Here is a 19,103-nt window from a genome sequence, read left to right as displayed (position 1 = left end):
GACCCCATCCAGCTGCAGTGTAAACCCTCCACCCAGTGAATCTCCCCCCCCCTCCCCAGCACTAGTTGCCCTTGTTGCGATGTAAGGCTGAGTTTTGCCTCTTGAGCTGCTTGCCTGGAGTGAACTGAAGATCAAATCTACTCTCAGCCAGACAGTAAGTGCTACAGATCTGTGGTCCTTTTTTTCTGGAGGAATAAGCTGCTTGCATGATCTCAGTTTGTTAGGAAAGGTGAAGTCACACAGTGCATCTACAACACAGATAAATTAAGACCCTCTCCTTCCCTGGAGGTTTCCAGGCAGAGATTGGAGGGCCATCTGTCATGGATGCTTTAGCTGAGATTCCTGCATTACAAGGAGGTTGGAATGGGGTTCCATTGCAACTCTATGATTCTATGATTCCAACTCTATGATTCTATGATTCTAAATAATGATGGAATCATTATTTTACCCTCTCGATTTGCACCACCACCATCTTGTCAGCAGCATCCACATTACAGATGCAGGAACCTTTCAATTTCATAAAAACTTCTCACAATATACACATTTTTGTATGTGCTTTTTGCCAAAAAAGGGCACCTTTTTGTAAGAAATACAATGCATTTTGTATGTCGTTTTCATGAGTTTATGTGTTTTTAGGCACGCTCTCGCCTAATATATACATCGCCGTGCCCAAATTTTGTTTGAAGAGCTGCATCACAAGAATAGATTGGGAAAACGGAGAATTTCCACAGGTTTCGGTTGGTGTATAGTTTCAGGAAGAGCAAATTGGGCAGGGTCATATTAAAATGCAAACGGAACCAGTTTTCTCCTTTACCTTTGCATCCATAACTAGGACTGTGATTTTTTATATATTTGAGAAGCTCCTGCCCATATATGTTTGCTTAAGCTATAATAATGGGGTCCCTGAATGGCATAACAACATCAGAAGAGTCTGTCTGGATCAGGCCAGTGGCCCATTTAGTCCATCAACCTGTCCTCTCATTGGTCTCTGTCGGGGAACCTGCTAGCAGGATCTGAGCACAAAAGCAATTATCTCCCTTCCTGTGGTTTCCAGCAGCAGGGATTCAGAATCATTGCTGCTTCCAGCTGTAGAGGCAGAGCATAGCTATTGCGGCTAGCAGCCATTGGTAGCCTCATCCTTCATGAATTTCTCCAGTCCTCTTTTAAAGCCATCACTGCTTCCAGTGGGGGTGAGTTCCATGGTTGATTTATGCACTTTGTCAACCCTAATAAGGAGGGCCGCCAAATGAAAAGCTCTAACAGGACAGCCTAGCTGCCTTGGTGGCGCTGCGGTCTAAACCACTGAGCCTCTTGGGCTTGCTGATCGGAAGGTCGGTGGTTCGAATCCCCGCGACGGAGTGAGCTCCCGTTGCTCTGTCCCAGCTCTGCCTCTCTTTCAAATCAGAACCAGTGATGGCGGTGAAGGTCCTGTGTGAGTGCCTGGAGGCGGTTGGAGGATGGATGGCAGCTAACAGATTGAGGTTGAATCCTGACAAGACAGAAGTACTGTTTTTGGGGGACAGGAGGCGGGCCGGTGTGGAGGACTCTCTGGTCCTGAATTGGGCAACTGTGTCCCTGAAGGACCAGGTGCGCAGCCTGGGAGTCATTTTGGACTCACAGCTGTCCATGGAGGCGCAGGTCAATTCTGTGTCCAGGGCAGCTGTTTACCAGCTCCCTCTCATACGCAGGCTGAGACCCTACCTGCCCGCAGACTGTCTTGCCAAAGTGGTGCATTCTCTAGTTATCTCTCGTTTGCAATGCGCTCTATTTGGCGCTACCTTTGAAGGTGACCAGGAAACTACAACTAATCCAGAATGTGGCAGCTAGACTGGTGACTGGGAGCAGCCACCGAAAGACCTACATTGGCTCCCAGTACGTTCCCAAGCACAATTCAAAGTGTTGGTGCTGACCTTTAAAGCCCTAAACAGCCTCCGTCCAGTATACCTGAAGGAGCGTCTCCACCTCCATCGTTCTGCCCAGACACTGAGGTCCAGCTCCGAGGGCCTTCTGGTGGTTCCCTCGCTGCGAGAAGTGAGGTTACAGGGAACCAGGCAGAGGGCCTTTTTGGTAGTGGCACCCGCCCTGTGGAACGCCCTCCCACTAGATGTCAAAGAGAAGAACAACTACCAGACTTTTAGAAGGCATCTGAAGGCAGCCCTCTTTAGGGAAGCTTTTAATGTTTAACAGACGACTGTATTTTAATACTTTGTTGGAAGCTGCCCAGAGTGGCTGGGGAAACCCAACCAGATGGGCGGGGTATAAATAATAAATTCTATTCTGTTCTATTCTATTCCTTTACCTTTACCTTACCTTTTGTTTCTATAAACAAAACCTGAGGTGTCCCTTCTTCCTGTCTGTTACAGAATGGATTTGGGCAGCTACCTGGGAGACTATGAAGATGACATCTTCCGAGGGTCTTCCCCCCTGGGGTGGGAAGATTCTGAAATTTTTCTGGGTAGCCAGAGCGGGACAGATCTGAGCCAAGGAGACTTGCAAGATGACACAACCGAGTCTATCACGGATGAAAGCGGGCCGCTGCTTCGATGCCTCAAGAAAATCTACCGGAAGGGAAAGAAAGAAAAGACGAGGCGACGAAAAACCATGACTTCAGGTAAAGCAAGGTCTCAGCGGCTCAGATTGCGTTGGAATTGTGGATGCGAGGAAAAATAAATACATATTAAAGGATAAATCCTAGATGCCAAGTTCCAGGTTTGGGGCTAGTTAGTGCTCTTTGGTGAGGGAATCCCAGTAGAGATTTATAATATGCAGCAAAGTGAAATAGGTAGCAATATCGGCTGTTAGGCCTTTAAAATATGCCTTTGTGAGTAACTGAACAGTCCCTGCTGCCCCAAGTATAGGAAAAGACCACAGGTTTGGTCAGTTAAAAATGGGTTTACTTACAAACTCTTCAAAGGTCAGGTTCATGTGCTTTTCCACACATCCATTCAGAAAAGTTGCACAGACAGTAAAACCTGGCTTAGTTACAGTGGTGATGAAGCACGTGAACGTAAGCAGGTACTCGCTTGTCGTTCATAAGGATCAGGCAGACGCAGCAATGGAGAATAAGAAGGTGAAGTTTATTGCCAGGCAATAAGGACCCAGTTTGGAATCTCTTCCAAAAGGAACTGGGACCCCGATTGACAGAAATCCAGAGGTCTTTATACCTGAGCAGATCACAGCAAATCATAGATCAGGAGACAACCATGAGGCAGTCACGATATCGCCAGTGAAAATTAGCCAATTAGCGAGCTTCTTGCCACGCTACCAGCTCCTGGTCAAGCACTGGTCAAGTACAGAGTTCTAGTTCTGCTTTCCGCTGCTTGCAGTGACGCTCAGTCTAACCTCTCCCCTAGTTATGACAGGACAGGGAGTTTTGGAGATTTTGTGGTTTTGCTCTTCCTGTTCTGTGGATTAATTTAGCCTGTATCTGAGGGGATTTTGTACCAGTATCTCTGATTCACGTCTTCCCCTTGTCCAGGGTACACGGATGTTTGTAGGGGAAAGGTCGGCTCCTAATTTTGCTGTTTCAAGCGGTATGCAGATAGCTAAGGCACAGCTTCCCTTTGATTCAAAATGGATTATAAAATACTGTAAGCCCTGATTATGTGTGAGCATATAAATGAATATATTGATTACTGATAACTGATTATATGGATAGCGTAGGGGTAGCCCTTCTTCCTTGCCTCAGTGAGAGTTCCCAAATTACTGGTATAGGAATTCAAGTGTGGCTTGTAAGATAAATATGTATTTTATCAAAGTAATTTGTTTTTTATCTTATATTTTGGAAATGTACATCCAGTTTTTTTCCCTTTTAATTTTTTGGGAGGCCCCCAAGAGAGTGGGCCCCTAAGCTATAACTTGTTTAGCTTATATGTAAACCCGGCACTGCTCAGACCTCCTCACACGCTTCTCTGGTAGACGGGCATCAACCAGCACCCCAAATTCTTAATTCTATATCACATGGACGCACAGAAGTTGAGGAAAGCCTTCATGGATCCTGCAGGCCAAGGCTGGGAGATCTTTTGCGGACCGAGGGGTGCCCTCCCTTCTAGGGGCCACTTGCCATTGGTGGGCGGGGCCAGAGGCAAAAGTGGGCGGGGCAGTGAACAAGATGCTTAGCTTTGCAGCATAGGCTGATTTCACTCCCCTCTATTCTCCATCCAGGGCAGGTGACCTAGAGAGAAGGGGTGGGTGGCCTGGAGAAAGTCCTGCAGGCCAGGGAGAGGGGCCAAGCAGGCTGAATTTGGCCCCCGCATTTGGCCCACCCCTGCTACAGGCAAACTACCTCTGGAGAAAGCTGTTAGATCCTTATTCCTCAAGGGACCCTGAATCCCCATTAGGAGAGTACAGTAGATGCTCGGGTTGCGAACGTGATCAGTGCGGGATGCACGTTCGCAACCCTCAGCGTCCGCAACCCTCAGTGGCGCATCTGCGCATGCGCGGGTTACAATTCTGTGCAAAGCGCAATTTAGCGCTACTGCGCATGCGCGATCGCCGAAACCCAGAAGTAACCTGTTCCGGTACAGTGGTACCTCGGGTTAAGAACTTAATTCGTTCCGGAGGCCCGTTCTTAACCTGAAACTGTTCTTAACCTGAAGCACCACTGTAGCACCCTGCTTGTGGTTAACGCTTAGCTGGAATGAAATATTCAACGCAGCAATGGAGAAATTAAAATAATAATTTATTTGTCAGACAAATAAATGAGAGACACAGTGGTATATGGTTACCAAAGCTCTGCCTGCCCTCCAGCCCTGATGGCCAGCACTTATATTCCCTCAACCCAGCCCCCTTGCTCCTCCTTTGGCTGCCTCTGTCCAATCAGCCTGGTTGAAATTCCTATTGGCTGTTTGCTAGAACCAATCATAAAAGATACACCCATTTCCTATTACCTTTTATGGGAGACAAAGAGCTATATTTCCTTCTATCCATAAATGGCAGACAAGTAGCCATATATCTTACATTTGCCTCGACCAGGCACCTTAATTACCAGATCACCTTTTGCCCCTGTTGCCCTATTGCCCCTTCACTCCAAAACAGACGGCTAAAACAGATGGCTCATGGTAACAGAGATCTTGGGTTCACATTCTCACACACCATCAATGAAATAAGGATCTAACATAAGAATCTAACATTTCTTACTTTCTAAATCCTTTGCATAATTACATTTAAGCCAACAAATCTCATACATTAACATAGATAGCTTTTTAGAAGAAAAGGAACTCAGTAAACAGCTTCAAAAGCAGCCTCTTTAGTTTACACCCCCTTTCCCCAGCTGCTTTCCCCATTAGCTCTTGCCCTTTAACCTTAGGAAAATATGATTCGAGTCTAATGGGAGGCACATGGTATTATTTTCTAATAAACAATAAATCTTACTATTTACCAACTCTTAATTAGTGTTTTTGCAGCTTGATTGTATTCTGTAATTTGTAGGGTCAATGTAACCTTTGCTCCCAGCCTGTATTTCCCTTTTACAACTTTGAGAAACTCGTCTCCTGCTATAAATCAGGGGGGCCCTGTTCAGCAGGATAAACAGCTGCCAAAGTACTTAGCCAGCTGCTTTATGCCTGGCATGAAACATACAAACATTTGCAAATATATTTTTAAAGCTCATTTTAAAATACAGGCCTTGATCATAAAATACAGGCCTTGATCAGATGCCTCACCACTTTACCTAATGGGGCTTCCTGCTGCTGCCGCACTGCCTGAGCACGATTTCTGTTCTCATCCTGAAGCAAAGTTCTTAACCCGAGGTACTATTTCTGGGTCAGCGGAGTCTGTAACCTGAAGCGCATGTAACCCGAGGTACCACTGTACTTCTGGCTTTCGGCGGTCCGCAACCCGAAAAAATGCAACCTGGAGTATCTGTAACCCGAGGTACCACTGTAATTGATTTCTCCTTTCTCTCTTCTTCCCCGGCGCTTTTAGTCCCTGATCTCTCTGCTATGGCAACCATCTGGGAAGAAAGCGAGAACCCTGGTTCTGCTCAGGAGCCTGAGCTCCTGCTGAACTCCTGGAGGAGCACCATAGATTACTTCAACAGTAAAAAAGAGGTATGGGGGCACGACTTAGGAACAGGCTATCTGAGGGACCGTACTGTCCCATACTAGCCCGCCCAGGCTCCAAGGTGTTCAGGGGAGGCAGAAGGCTGGAGGGAGTAGAACGGACTCTCTCAGGACATGATGGGCTCTCCTTCCTTGGATTGTTTTCAAGCAAAGTTTGGATGGCCGTCTGTCATGGATGCTTTAGCTGAGATTCCAGCATTGCAGGGGGCTGGGCTGGATGACCCTCGGGTTCCCTTTTTACTTTTTAACCATTATCTTTTATATGTTCTTAGCTGTGTGTATTTTACCTCTGTCCTTTTAATTTGTGTAAGCTGCTTTGAGTCCTGGACTGGGGAAAAGGTGACGTATCAATAACAATAATATAATAACAAAATTCGATTATTTATACCCCGCCCACCTAGCTGGGTTTCCCCAGCCACTCTGGGCGGTTCCCAACAGAACACCCATAACAATAATTTAAAAAGCGACAAATCATCAAACATTACAAACTTCCCTAAGCAGGGCTGCCTTCAGATGTCTTCTAAAAGTCAGGTAGTTGTTTATTTCCTTGACATCTGATGATGAGGGGGTTCCACAGGGTGGGCGCCACCACCGAGAAGGCCCTCTGCCTGCTTCCCTGTAACCTCGCTTCTCGCAGGGAGGGAACTGCCAGAAGGCCCTTGGAGCTGGACCTCAGGCTGAATGATGGGGGTGGAGATGCTCCTTCTCTCTCTCTCTGGAAACCACAATGTAGGGTTATCAACTGCCAGCCTAAGCACCCAATCCGGCCTCCAGGGGGCTCCCCATCTGACCCCCATTCTGGATCCAAAAGATCCCCCATCTTTATACACTGTCTACTTTCTCCTCCATGGGCACAGACAGAGAGAGCCAGTGTAGTGTAGTGGTTAGTGTTGGACTAGGACGTGGGAGACCAGGGTTCGAATCCCCACTGGGCCATGAAGCTCACTGGGTATATGACCTTGGGGCCTGTCACTGTCTCTTTCAGACTGGCCTCCCTCACATGGTTGTTGTGGGGCTTAAATGAGCAGAGGAAGAACCCTGTGCTCCCCCTCAAGCTCCCTTGAGAAAAAAAGGCGGGATAGATCTGCAATAAATCCATAATAATAAAAAATACTTCTCTCTCACACACACCCAATTTCCTTTAGGAAGATGTCATGAAGAAAAGTTTTTTCAGGTTCTTATCCATCCTCAGCAAGACAATCAACTGGAGCAACATGACTGATTTCTTTATGGATAACTTTACCTCCGATGTTGTGGGAGTCTTAACAGTGAGTTTCTCTATTTGCTTGTTTGCCTGTTTTCAATCTGACCCCACTCTTGAAAATATTTACTCAACCCTTGCTTTTTTCCTGTACATGCAGAGTCCTCCTTGTACCTTAGCTGGAGTTAAGGTTCCTCCTGTTTCCAATCTTGTGGTCAGGCGGACACTGACCTCACTGTTGATGAGTTTTGCAGGATTTCTACCACATTCACTGAGGATATCCCACTTCTCGTTTACAGGAGATGATTAAGAGAGATTTTCCAGAATCCAGCGTCGTCTGTTTTCATGCTATGGCCACCGTTATTGACTTGAGGTAGATTCAATTCCTTAGCTCACTTCCTGGGTTGACCTCTAACTCCTGACCCGCCGCGGCAACTGCGTTGAAGCTTTCCGCTGTGCAAAAGGAATCTGTTTTACACTTGTGGCCAAGGGTTTCAAACGAAGTGGCGCCTCATAGATTAGGAGGAGATATAACATGGCGCCCTCCAGATATCATTGGGCCTCCAACTCCTATCAGCCCCAGCAATCATAGCCAATGGCCAGGGATCATGGGAATTGTAGTCCAAAACATTTGTAGGCTGCCACATTGGTGAAGGCTAGGCCCAGCACTATCTAAAGGGTCATTTTCTTCCACTCGAACCTATCCCTCAGTAAATATGTTCTTCAGAGAGCTGTCTTCTAATTTCCCTGCCTTCTGAGGTCTAGCAGGAAGCTGCTGGAGAAGAGGGCCTTCTCCTTGGTGGCACCCAAAAGATGGAATACTCTCCGCTGAGGTTTGCTTGGTCACATCTCTGCATAGCTGTCAACTTTTCCCTTTTCTTGCGAGGAATCCTATTCGGAATAAGGGAATTTCCCTTAAAAAAAGGGAAACGTTGACAGCTATATATCTCTACCATCCTTTGGGCAACCAGGCACTGCCCGTCCTGCTCTCTTGGGCTTTTAATGGTAGATGAGATCTTTTAATGTCCTTCTGTGTTGCCCTGTTGCTCAGGACTCTGCAGTTCCTTTTTCTAGGAAAAAAGGGATGCCAGAACTCATCACAAACACTTCCCTTGTTGTCTTATAATGGCAATGGCGCCCACCTGAGAGGTGCCAGAATTGACTTCTGCTGACTTCTGGCTGGAAAAAAAGTCCAGCAACTATGTCTGCAATCCTAACTATGTCTGCAATCCTTTATTGTTTCAATAATAATAATAATAATAATAATAATAATAATAATAATAATAATACTAATAATAAATAATTTATTATTTATACCCCACCCATCTGGCTGGGTTTCCCCAGCCACACTGGGCGGCTCCCAACAGAACACTAAAAACACAATAAAACATCACACATTAAAAACTTCCCTAAACAGGGCTGTCTTCTGATGTCTTCTAAAAGTCAGATAGTTGTTTATTTCCTTGACATCTGATGGGAGGGCGTTCCACAGGGCAGGAGCCACCACTGAGAAGGCCCTCTGCCTGGTTCCCTGCAAACTCACTTCTTGCAGGGAGGAAACTGCAAGAAGGCCCTCGGAGCTGGACCTCAGTGTCCGGGCAGAATGATGGGGGTGGAGACGCCCCTTCAGGTATACTGGACCGAGGCCATTTAGGGCTTTAAAGGTCAGCACCAACACTTTGAATTGCGCTCGGAAATATACTGGGAGCCAATGTAGGTCTTTCTGTATTATTGTCCTAAAATGACAGATTTGAAGAAAAACGAAAGGGTCAATCCGTGAGATCAAAGGTCAAAAGACTGGGTTGAAATCTTAAAAGTAACACGAGTGAGTCATTCCCCAGCCAGACGCCCACCAGAATTTTCAGACTCCATCTCGCATCATCCCCAGCTGCCAAAATGCCATTTTCTGACTCCCGTTTCTTCCACCAGCAAGGCGAACGTCACAAAAACGATGGGGTCCTACAAGAAGGGGATATTGCTCCGCACCTTTTTCAAGAGCGTCTTTGCCCTGTCACCCCTGAAGGCGGGACAAGAGGAAGGAGCGGCCAATTCTGCCAATGCCCAGTACGCAAAGGTAGTTTTGTCTTCCTCTCTGGCTTAGAACATAAGGAGAGGCTGCTGGATCAGGCCAATGGCCCATCTAGTCCACCATCCTGTCGTCTCAGTGGCCAACCAGATGCTTCAATGGGGATCCTGCAAGCACCAGAGCCCTCTTCCCTCCTGTAGCCTATGGCAGCGAGTCACATAGTTCAGCTATCATAAAATCATAGAACTGCAGAGTAACTTAAGGTAAAGGGACCCCTGACCATTAGGTCCAGTCAGGGCCGACTCTGGGGTTGTGACGCTCATCCCGCTTTATTGGCCGAGGGAGCCGGCGTACAGCTTCCAGGTCATGTGGCCAGCATGACTAAGCCACTTCTGGCGAACCAGAGCAGCGCACGGAAACGCCGTTTACCTTCCCGCCGGAGCGGTACCTATTTATCTACTTGCACTTTGACGTGCTTTCGAACTGCTAGGTTGGCAGGAGCACGGCCTGAGCCATCACGGGGATTCGAACCGCCGACCTTCTGATCGGCAAGTCCTAGGCTCTGTGGTTTAACCCACAGCGCCACTTGCGTCCCACAGAGTAACTTACAACAAGACTAAACCGTAACACTAAGCATACTGTGTACAGAATAGCACACCGGAAGGAAAAGAGATAGAAAGTGAAAGTGAAACCCAGGCTCCTTCTGGCCTTACTTTTATAGCCAGCACGACCTTGTCAGAAAGAGATAACAGAACCAGTTTAATCCCGCTGTACTCAGCTTCTCGGAAGGTATAACCCAAACATCATGATGAACCTTCCGCTTGTTACTTTCACACAGAGAAGCTTCCAGAACCCGCTTGAATTAAGTAGAATAGGAAATATATCTGCACATCATATCTGTACCAAGAAATGCAATTTGATGGTTTTGCGGCAGGCATAGCTAACCTGCGGCACTTCAAATATTGCTGGACTCCAGTTCCCATCATCCTTGACCATTGGACGTGCTGGCTAGGGATGATGGGAGCTGCAGTCCAACAACATTGCTTAGCCACCCCGGTTTGGTGGACATTTTATCCAGCCGTGATATAAAGAACGGGTTTCATGTATGGGAATCCCCCCAGATCCTGGAGCTCACCAGCCCAGCCAGCCCAATATTCCATCATAGAATCATAGAATTGTAGAATTGGAAGGGACCCAAGGGTCATCTAGTCCAACCCCCTGCAATGCAGGAATATGCAGCTGTCCCATACAGAGATCGAACCTGCAACCTTGGCGTTCTCAGCACCGTGTTGGTAACCAAATGAGCTATTCAGGCATTATGTGCGCTGCATGAAGAAGTGCTTTTGTCTTTCCTGAATCTTCCAATGTTCGGCTTCATTGAATGTTCACGAATTGTAATGTTACAGATCTATCTATCTATCTATCTATCTATCTATCTATCTATCTGTCATCTCTGTTCCCACACTGCTCCAGTGGGAAGTTTGTGGCTTGGATCCTGACAAGGAACTAATCCACACTTCCAGCTCAGCCAGTAGGGCACGAAACTCTTCATCTCATCGGTCATGGGTTCAAGCCTCAACATTGGGCAAAAGATTCCTGCACTGCAGGGACGGCCTTGGACTAGATGACCCTTGTGGTCCTGAGCAGTAATCTAGGCAGGGCACTTAGCTCTCCTAGTTTCCAAGGTCATCCTTTCCTGGGCCCTTAGTGAACTGGTCTCCTCCAACATTCCTACCCCCTCCTCCAGAACCTCTTCATCAGAACATACCAGACCTTCAGTGAGATGCTCCAGCAGCTGATGGTGGAAAACCCAATTCCTTCGGAGCTGGAGAGGATCTTGCAGGTAAGAGGAAAGGAGTAATAATAATAATTTATTATTTATACCACGCCCATCTGGCTGGGTTTCCCCAGCCACTCTGGACGGCCCCCACAGGCTAAAAACAGAATAAAACATCAAACATTAAAAACTTCCCTGAACAGGGCTGCCTTCAGATTTCTTCTAAAAGTCAGATAGTTGTTTATTTCTTTGACATCTGGCAGGAGGGCGTTCCACAGAGCGGGCGCCACCACCGAGAAGGCCCTCTGCCTGGTTCCCTGTAACCTCACTTCTCACAGGGAGGAAACCGCCAGAAGGCCCTTGGAGCTGGACCTCAGTATCTGGGCAGAATGATGGGGGTGGAGATGCTCTTTCGGGTATACTGGGCCAAGGCTGTTTAGTGTTTTCAAGGTCAGCACCAACACTTTGAATTGTGCTCGGAAACATACTGGGAGCCAATGTAGGTCTTTCAGGACCAGTGTTATATGGTCTTGGCGGCCGCTCCTAGTCACCAGTCTAGCTGCCACATTCTGGATTAGTTGCAGTTTCCGGGTCACCTTCAAAGGCAGCCCCACGTACAGCACATTGCAGTAGTCCAAGCGGGAGATAACTAGAGCATGCACCACTCTGGTGAGACTGTCTGCGGGCAGGGAGGGTCTCATCCTGAGTACCAGATGGAGCTGATAAACAGCTGCCCTGGACACAGAATTGACCTGCGCCTCCATGGACAGTATCTTCAGACTGTCAGGATTCCATCTTGGTTGCTGGCTAAGTGGGAGTTCCTGCTCAACCTCTATATATTTTATACAGTCATACCTTGGGTTACAGATGCTTCAGGTTGCTTCAGGTTATGGACCGCTGAAACCCGGAAGCACCGCTACTTCCGGGTTTTGGCGGTCACACATGCGCAGAAGTGCTAAATCGCGCTTTGCACATGCACAGAAGCACCAAATCACAACCCACGTGTCCACGGTATATGCAGTGTCTGCTCCACCTAGATAATTTTTATGGGCCCACATTCAAAATGTATGTTACATGTTTCTCATGGACACTGGCGCTAGAGTGCTCTGCACTTTCTGGTACTTTGGGAAGACAAGTGAATAGACCGGATGGCTGCAGATTTTTTCTCTCTCTGTTGCGTTTCCCCTCCCCAACAGCTGATGGCTCCTTGGCTACAGTCCTCGGAGGCCGACCTGCGAGAGAGGGCTATCTGGACCAGTGCGTCGCTGCTCAACTTTGTGGCCAGCAAATTACAGCTGGATGTGAGTAGACTGTGAAATAACCAACTGAGCTATCCAGCAAACTTTCCTCTTAAGCAGGCACCCCCAAACTCGGCCCTCCAGATGTTTTGGGACTACAACTCCCATCATCCCTAGCTGACAGGACCAGTGGTCAGGGATGATGGGAGTTGTGGTCCCAAAACATCTGGAGGGCTGAGTTTGGGGGTGCCTGCTCTAAAGTCCCAAACGCTTTTTTGAACTCATGGTGCTTCCTGAGACTTGTTCCTTGTTATCAGCACTGCTGTGCCCCCTTTAATAGCGTGGGAAGAACTAGGGGGAAAGAACTGGAAATTTACTGAGGGAAAACCTAATCAAGATGTTTTATAGATGGTACTTAAAGGTAAAGGGACCCCTGACCATTAGGTCCAGTCGTGAACAACTCTGGGGTTGCGGCGCTCATCTCGCTTTATTGGCTGAGGGATCCGGCGTACAATTTCCGGGTCATGTGGCCAGCATGACTAAGCCGCTTCTGGTGAACCAGAGCAGCGCATGGAAACACCGTTTACCTTCCCGCTGGAGAGGTACCTATTTATCTACTTGCACTTTGACGTGCTTTCCAACGGCTAGGTTGGCAGGAGCAGGGACCGAGCAACGGGAGCTCACCCTGTCGCAGGGATTTAACCACCGACCTTCTGATCTGCAAGCCCTAGGCTCTGTGGTTTAACCCACAGCGCCACCCGATGGTACTTAACACCTACCAAAATAGCTAATATGTATAAGACAAAAACAAATCTGTGCTGGAGGTGTGGTAAAACAGAGGGGACACTTATACATGTTTGGTGGACCTGTGGAAGAAATCAAAAGGTTCTGGAACACAGTATATGACGAGCTTAAAAAAATGTTGAAGTATAACTGTACGAAAAATACAGAAGCTTTTCTACTAGGGATAACAGACACAGGTGTAGCAAGAGAAGATCAGAAAATATTCCTCTATGCCACAGGAGCAGCAAGGATCCTAATTGCTAAAAACTGGAAAAAAGAAACTGTGCCAACAAAAAAGGAATGGCACCGCAAAATGTTAGAGTAAATTGAACTGGCTAGATTAAGAGAGGCAATGAGAGATCACACTCGACAAGAGTTTCAAAAACGCTTTGGGGGAAATGCAGAGAATACTTCACAAAAACAGTGCCCTAAAATACATACCCGGACTTGTTTCGATTAATGTCTGCAGGAGACTTTGTGGATATTTAAGTTATAATTAGAAAAATCTTAATAATTATTCATAAAGGAAACAGCTTATAAGAAGTAAATAAAGAGGCCAGATACAGGATAAAGGAAGTCTTTTATTTGGTGGTTTGTATTGTTGTATGTTATGCTTATTGTATGTTATGTTCATGTTTAATGAGGGTGGATTTCTGTATCGGGGTGTGTGGGTTTATGTTATGTTGTAAATAAAACTTCCAATAATTTTTTTTTAAAAACCACACTGCTGTGCCCCCTTTTCCCCCTTTCCTCCGCCAGACGCTGTCCAAATTCTCCCGGCTGGGCCACCTCGTCGCGGTGCTGGGGATCTGCTGCGGAGACGCCGTCAAGTCCATCAGCTCCAAGGCAGCCAAGAGCGTCCACCTCCTCCTGGCGATCGTGCTTGGCCAGAAAAGTAAGAAACGGGCGGCGAAGCCATCCTTGAGCATGTGCAGAGTGCGAGGGGGGCGTAGCTCAGCGGCAGAGCCTCTGCCTCGTGAGCAGAAGGTCCCAGGTTCAGTCCCTGCCAACTCCTGTCTGAAATCTTGGAGAATGGCTGCCAATCATTGCAGGCAACACATCCGCCTTCCTTTTCCCTTTCATCCCAGGGCCGGCTCACCCATGAGGCAGGGTGAACCAATGGCCATAGGGTGGCCCGCTCAGAACCTCTGGGAAGGATGTCAGACACCAGCGAGAGGGAGGGATTATTGGTTTGTTTTTGTTCTTATTTTTATTGTGTTTTTTATATTGTGTTTTTATGTTGCGAACCAACCTGAGATCTACAGATGAAGGGCAGAAAATAATAATAATAATAATAATAATAATAATAATAATAATAGATGGTGATGATAAGAAGAAGATGGTTATAATAATAATAATAATAATAATAATAATAATAATATAATAGATGGTGATGATAAGAAGAAGATGGTGATAATAATAATAATAATAGTAATAATAAAAATAATATTGTTATTATCATCACATCACCATCTATCATCATCATCTTATTATTATTATTATTATTATTATTATTATTATTATTATTATTATTCCCCACCCATCTGCAAGCAGCCACTCTGGGTGGCTTCCAACAGATTACACAAAAACACAACAAAGCATCAGGCATTAAAAACTTCCTGACACAAGATGTCTTCGGAAAGCTGTGTAGTTGTTTATTTCATTGCTATATTTACTTACTGATTCCATCCAATAAGATTACAAAAATATTTTTTTTAATAGCAAGAAAAATCGCAATACCTTAAAACACACAAAAAGTTAAAAATACTAAAGGCAGCTTAAAATTCACCCCGGCTTTTGAAGCATCTGGGTAGGTTTGCCTAAACAAGAATGTTTCTAGCACAATTATTCATTTGTACATTTGTTTTTAATCACGTTGGTCTCACGTATACTTGTTTTTAACTGGAGTGCGGACTTTACCTGGACAGCTTTTCTGATCAAATGGCTTATAAATCCTCAAAATAAATAAATGTGAGATTAGTATAGCTTCCCAGTAACTTGTAACGCGGGTGGCGCTGTGGGTTAAACCACAGAGCCTAGGACTTGCTGATTGAAAGGTCGGCGGTTCGAATCCCCGCGACGGGGTGAGCTCTCGTTGCTCGGTCCCTGCTCCTGCTCACCTAGCAGTTTGAAAGCACCCCAAAGAGCGAGTAGATAAATAGGGACCGCTCTCCAGTGGGAAGGTAAATGGCATTTTCGTGTGCTGCGCTGGTGCTGGCTCGCCAGCTGCATCTTAGTCACGCTGGCCACGTGACCCAGAAGCTGTCTTCGAACAAGCGCCGGCTCCCTGCCTCTTGAGCGAGATGAGCGCGCAACCCCAGAGTCGGTCACGACTGGACCTGTTGGTCAGGGGTCCCTTTACCTTTACCTAACTTTGTGCAGCTAATTAACATGCCCAATAGCTAGGTCCCCATTGTGTATAGAAATGTTCATCTCCTTATATCATATTTATTACATTTATGCCGCACCTTTCCTCGTGATTTTATTCCTCCCCATTTGCTCCTCACAACAACCTTGGGAGGTGGGTTAGGTTGCGAAGGCAGCAACTCTCACCCAGCAAGCTTCATGGCTGAGCAGGGATTTTCACCCTTGCCCGGTGCTCTAGCCACTACACAGCGCTGCCCTGAAACTGACGGGTGTGTTCTTGTTTTTTAAAATTTCCGGGGTGTGCCAGTTGCGAGGCTGGATGAGAAGAACGTCCACACGGAAGCCATTAAGCGCAAGCACAAGGAGTTCTTGGAATCTTGGAATCCGTCCGTGTTCCTCAAAAACCCCTCCAGAGTTGCAGAGGTAAATAGAAGGACACAACTGGGGGGTGGACAAATTTATGCTTGGATATTGCTCACTACAATATCTGTGGCTCCATGAATCCCCTTGGCTACTTTCAGGTTGGGATAGTAAGTTTCCCACCTTTCTTTTTTTATATATAATAATTTTTATTAATTTTAAGATATAAATTATAAATCGTACCACAAAACTTTGTCACTTATACAATTTTTTGGACTTCCATCAGCACCTCTGATGATCCACCATTTTAACCACTTCTTATGCATTTCTTAAATTTATATTACCTTTAAATATCTTAGCGAATCATTCTCCCCCTTATCCATTTTTGCAATAATTCCAGTGATACTCCTCACAAAACATCTTGCAAACCTACAAACGTCGTCTGATCTTCACAAATACTTTTCAAATAATCCGTAAATTTACTCCAGTCTTCTGTGAATTTCTGGTCCCGCCGATTTCGAATCATTCCTGTTAGTTTATCCAGTTCTGCATAGTCCATTAATTTCATCCTCCATTCTTCTTTCGTTGGGAATTCTTCTTGCTTCCATTTTTGGGCCAATAATGTTCTTGCTGCCGTTGTTGCATATAAAAAGAGTTTACATTCTTTTCTATTTATATCACTCCCTACAATGCCCAATAAGAATGCTTCTGGTTTCTTTAGAAATGTATATTTCAACATTTTTTTCATCTCATTATATATCATCTCCCAGAAGCTTTTCACCTTTCTACATAAGTTTCCCACTGTTCTGGCCATCCTGGATGGGGGAAAAAGGCTCACCTCTTAGCTGAGATGACAAAATTGACATGTTTAATCGGAGAGGTCCTTGCTAACGTTTCTTAAAGAATAGAAACCTCTCACAGACTTTTTGCGTGAAAAAGAAATAGCAATATCTGGATTTGAGGATATTTTTAGTATTTGTTTATAGAAAACAGCTAGCTTTGTTGGAAGTGAATATTGTTTTTACATAGCGGACAGATGAAGAATCAGAAATTCTTTATTTTCTGGGTCTTATTTTTCTATTTTCCTCTTTTAAACTCTTTCCTATTCTTTTAAAATTTCTGTCTTTTTCTTTCTCTAGTTCTCTCCCCCACCCCGCCCTTTTTGTGCCCTTACGGTATCTAGATAAAAGTCTTGGTTTGGTTTAAAATAAGGGTAAAGATATTAAGCTTCAAATTTTTTTCTCTACAAACCTTAATAGAATTTATTTTAAGAAAATGAAAAAAGCGGGGGCATCTCTGCACAACCCGCCCCAGCCAACCACACGCCAACAGCATTCCTCCCTCCCTCCCCTTGTGTTCCAGGTCTTTGGCGTCTACTTCAGCCCGAGAGAGAAGACCGACTTCATCCTGACCGCTTTGGATGGCTTGACGGTGCAGTGCACCACCCATTGCTGCGCCACCACAGAGGGGCTTCTTGCCAGCATGGCGAGGCACTGTGGCGCCGAGATAGAGAAGGTGGGGCAGGTCTGAGGCAGCAGGTGGGCATCCTGAGGATGCTGATTTGGCAGGTGGGGAGTCCTTGCAGTGGCGTAGCATTGCTTGCCGGTGCCCAGGGCACAGAGGGTGAACGGAGCTCACCGCACCAGCCCAATCCTCACTGCCGCCGCCACCGCAGGAACAACGCCAGCCCTACGTCGCTTTGCCAAATGCACATTGCCCCCTAAAAAATGTGTCTCCCCCCTGAGTACTTCTTGCAGTGGGGCTGAGCTTTTCTGAACTTCACAATAGCCTCTCCACCAGGTGACTACAACCTACAGAGACCTGCCCATCACTCAAGACTCTGGCTGAAGGTTTTCTCCTCCTCCTCTTCTTCATTTCCCCCTCCTCCTCCTCCCCTCTCTCCTTCTACTCCATCTCCTCCTCCTTCTTCCTCCTCCTTCCCTATCTCCATCTCCTTCTCCTCCTTCCTCCTCCTTCCCCCTCTCTTTCTCCTCCATCTCCTCCTTCCTCTTTCCCCATCTCCATCTCCTCCTTCTTCCTCCTTCCCCCTCTCCTTCATCTCCTCCCTCCTTCCCCATCTCCTTCTTCTTCCTCCTTCCCCATCTCCTTCTCCTCCTTCTTCCTCCTTCCCCCTCTCCTTCATCTCCTCCCTCCTCCCCCATCTCCCTCATCTCCTCCCTCCTTCCCCATCTCCTTCTTCTTCCTCCTTCCCCCTCTCCTTCTTCTTCCTCCTTCCCCCTCTCCTTCATCTCCTCCCTCCTTCCCCATCTCCTTCTCCTCCTTCCTCCTCCTTCCCCCTCTCCTTGTCCTCCTCTTCATCTTCTTCATTACCCCCCTCCTCCTCCATCTCCTCCTCCTTCTTCCTCCTGCTTCCCCCTCTTCTTCTCCTCCATCTCCTCCTCCTTCATCCTTCCCCCTCTCCTGCTCCTCCTTCCTCCGCCTTCCCAATCTCCATCTCCTTCTTCCTCCTTCCCCATCTCCTTCCCCTCCTTCCTCCTCCTTCCCCATTCCTCCATCTCCTCCTCCTCCTTCTGCATCTCCTCCTCCTCCTCCTTCTCCTCCATCTCCTCCTCCTTCTTCCTCCTTCCCCCTTCCCCATCTCCATCTCCTTCTTCTTCCTCCTTCCCTATCTCCTTCTCCTCCTTCCTCCTCCTTCCCCCTCTCCTTGTCCTCCTCCTCCTCTTCTTCATTACCCCCTCCTCCTCCTCCATCTCCTCCTCCTTCTTCCTCCTGCTTCCCCCTCTTCTTCTCCTCCATCTCCTCCTTCTCCTCCATCTCCTCCTCCTTCTTCCTCCTTCCCCCTTCCCCATCTCCATCTCCTTATTTTTCCTCCTTCCCTATCTCCTCCTCCTCCATCTCCTCCTCTTCCTTCCCCCTCTCCTTCTCCTCCATCTCCTTCTCCTTCCCCCTCTCCTTCTCCTCCTCCATCTCCTCCTCCTTCTTCCTCCTTCCCCATCTCCTTCTCCTCCTCCTCCTTCCTCTTCCTTCCTGCCCTCCTGCCTCCCAACCCCTTTCCCCTTCCAGGTCTCGGACATTGTGGACGGGATCTGCAGCCGCCTGGACCTGATCCACCAGCCCAGCGCAAGGAGGCTGGTGATGAAGCTGGTGGGCTTGCTGGCAGGCAGGACCGAGCACTTGGACACGGTCATCTCCAGCCTCCTGGAGCATTCCTTCCCACCAGACAGGTAACAAGTTCCTCTTGTGTTTCTCCCTTGAGAACCGAACTCTATGCAGCAAGTCTCTGTCTACATGAGAAATCCTGGTGCCCCTGGTTTTTAGCATGGATGGT

The 19,103-nt window shown here is 47.0% G+C and overlaps 1 protein-coding gene across 3 annotated transcripts in view; it reads left to right on the top strand.

The window, feature by feature from the left end:
- Nucleotides 1-25: 25 nt before the first annotated feature.
- Nucleotides 26-19,103, top strand: part of LOC310705038 (maestro heat-like repeat-containing protein family member 7) — a 50,145-nt gene continuing 31,067 nt past the window's right edge. Inside the window, exons 1-12 of one of the 3 annotated variants that reach the window (XM_083499324.1) lie at nt 26-154; nt 2,364-2,611; nt 5,926-6,050; nt 7,208-7,330; nt 7,563-7,636; nt 9,193-9,337; nt 11,037-11,132; nt 12,263-12,367; nt 13,847-13,982; nt 15,762-15,877; nt 17,177-17,329; nt 18,839-18,999. In XM_083499324.1, coding sequence (XP_083355450.1) covers nt 2,365-2,611; nt 5,926-6,050; nt 7,208-7,330; nt 7,563-7,636; nt 9,193-9,337; nt 11,037-11,132; nt 12,263-12,367; nt 13,847-13,982; nt 15,762-15,877; nt 17,177-17,329; nt 18,839-18,999 — 1,481 coding nt within the window. In that variant the 5' untranslated portion in view covers nt 26-154; nt 2,364. Of the gene's footprint in view, nt 155-2,363; nt 2,612-5,925; nt 6,051-7,207; nt 7,331-7,562; nt 7,637-9,192; nt 9,338-11,036; nt 11,133-12,262; nt 12,368-13,846; nt 13,983-15,761; nt 15,878-17,176; nt 17,353-18,838; nt 19,000-19,103 lie in introns of those variants that run through there. The other 2 variants (XM_083499325.1, XM_083499326.1) reach the window with 2 other exon arrangements.

Source organism: Podarcis liolepis (genome assembly GCF_965112155.1).
Source record: "Podarcis liolepis genome assembly, chromosome: 4".
Lineage (NCBI taxonomy): Eukaryota > Metazoa > Chordata > Lepidosauria > Squamata > Lacertidae > Podarcis > Podarcis liolepis.
The sequence above is the reverse complement of the archived record's forward strand: the minus strand, read 5'-3'. Positions and strand labels throughout refer to the sequence as shown.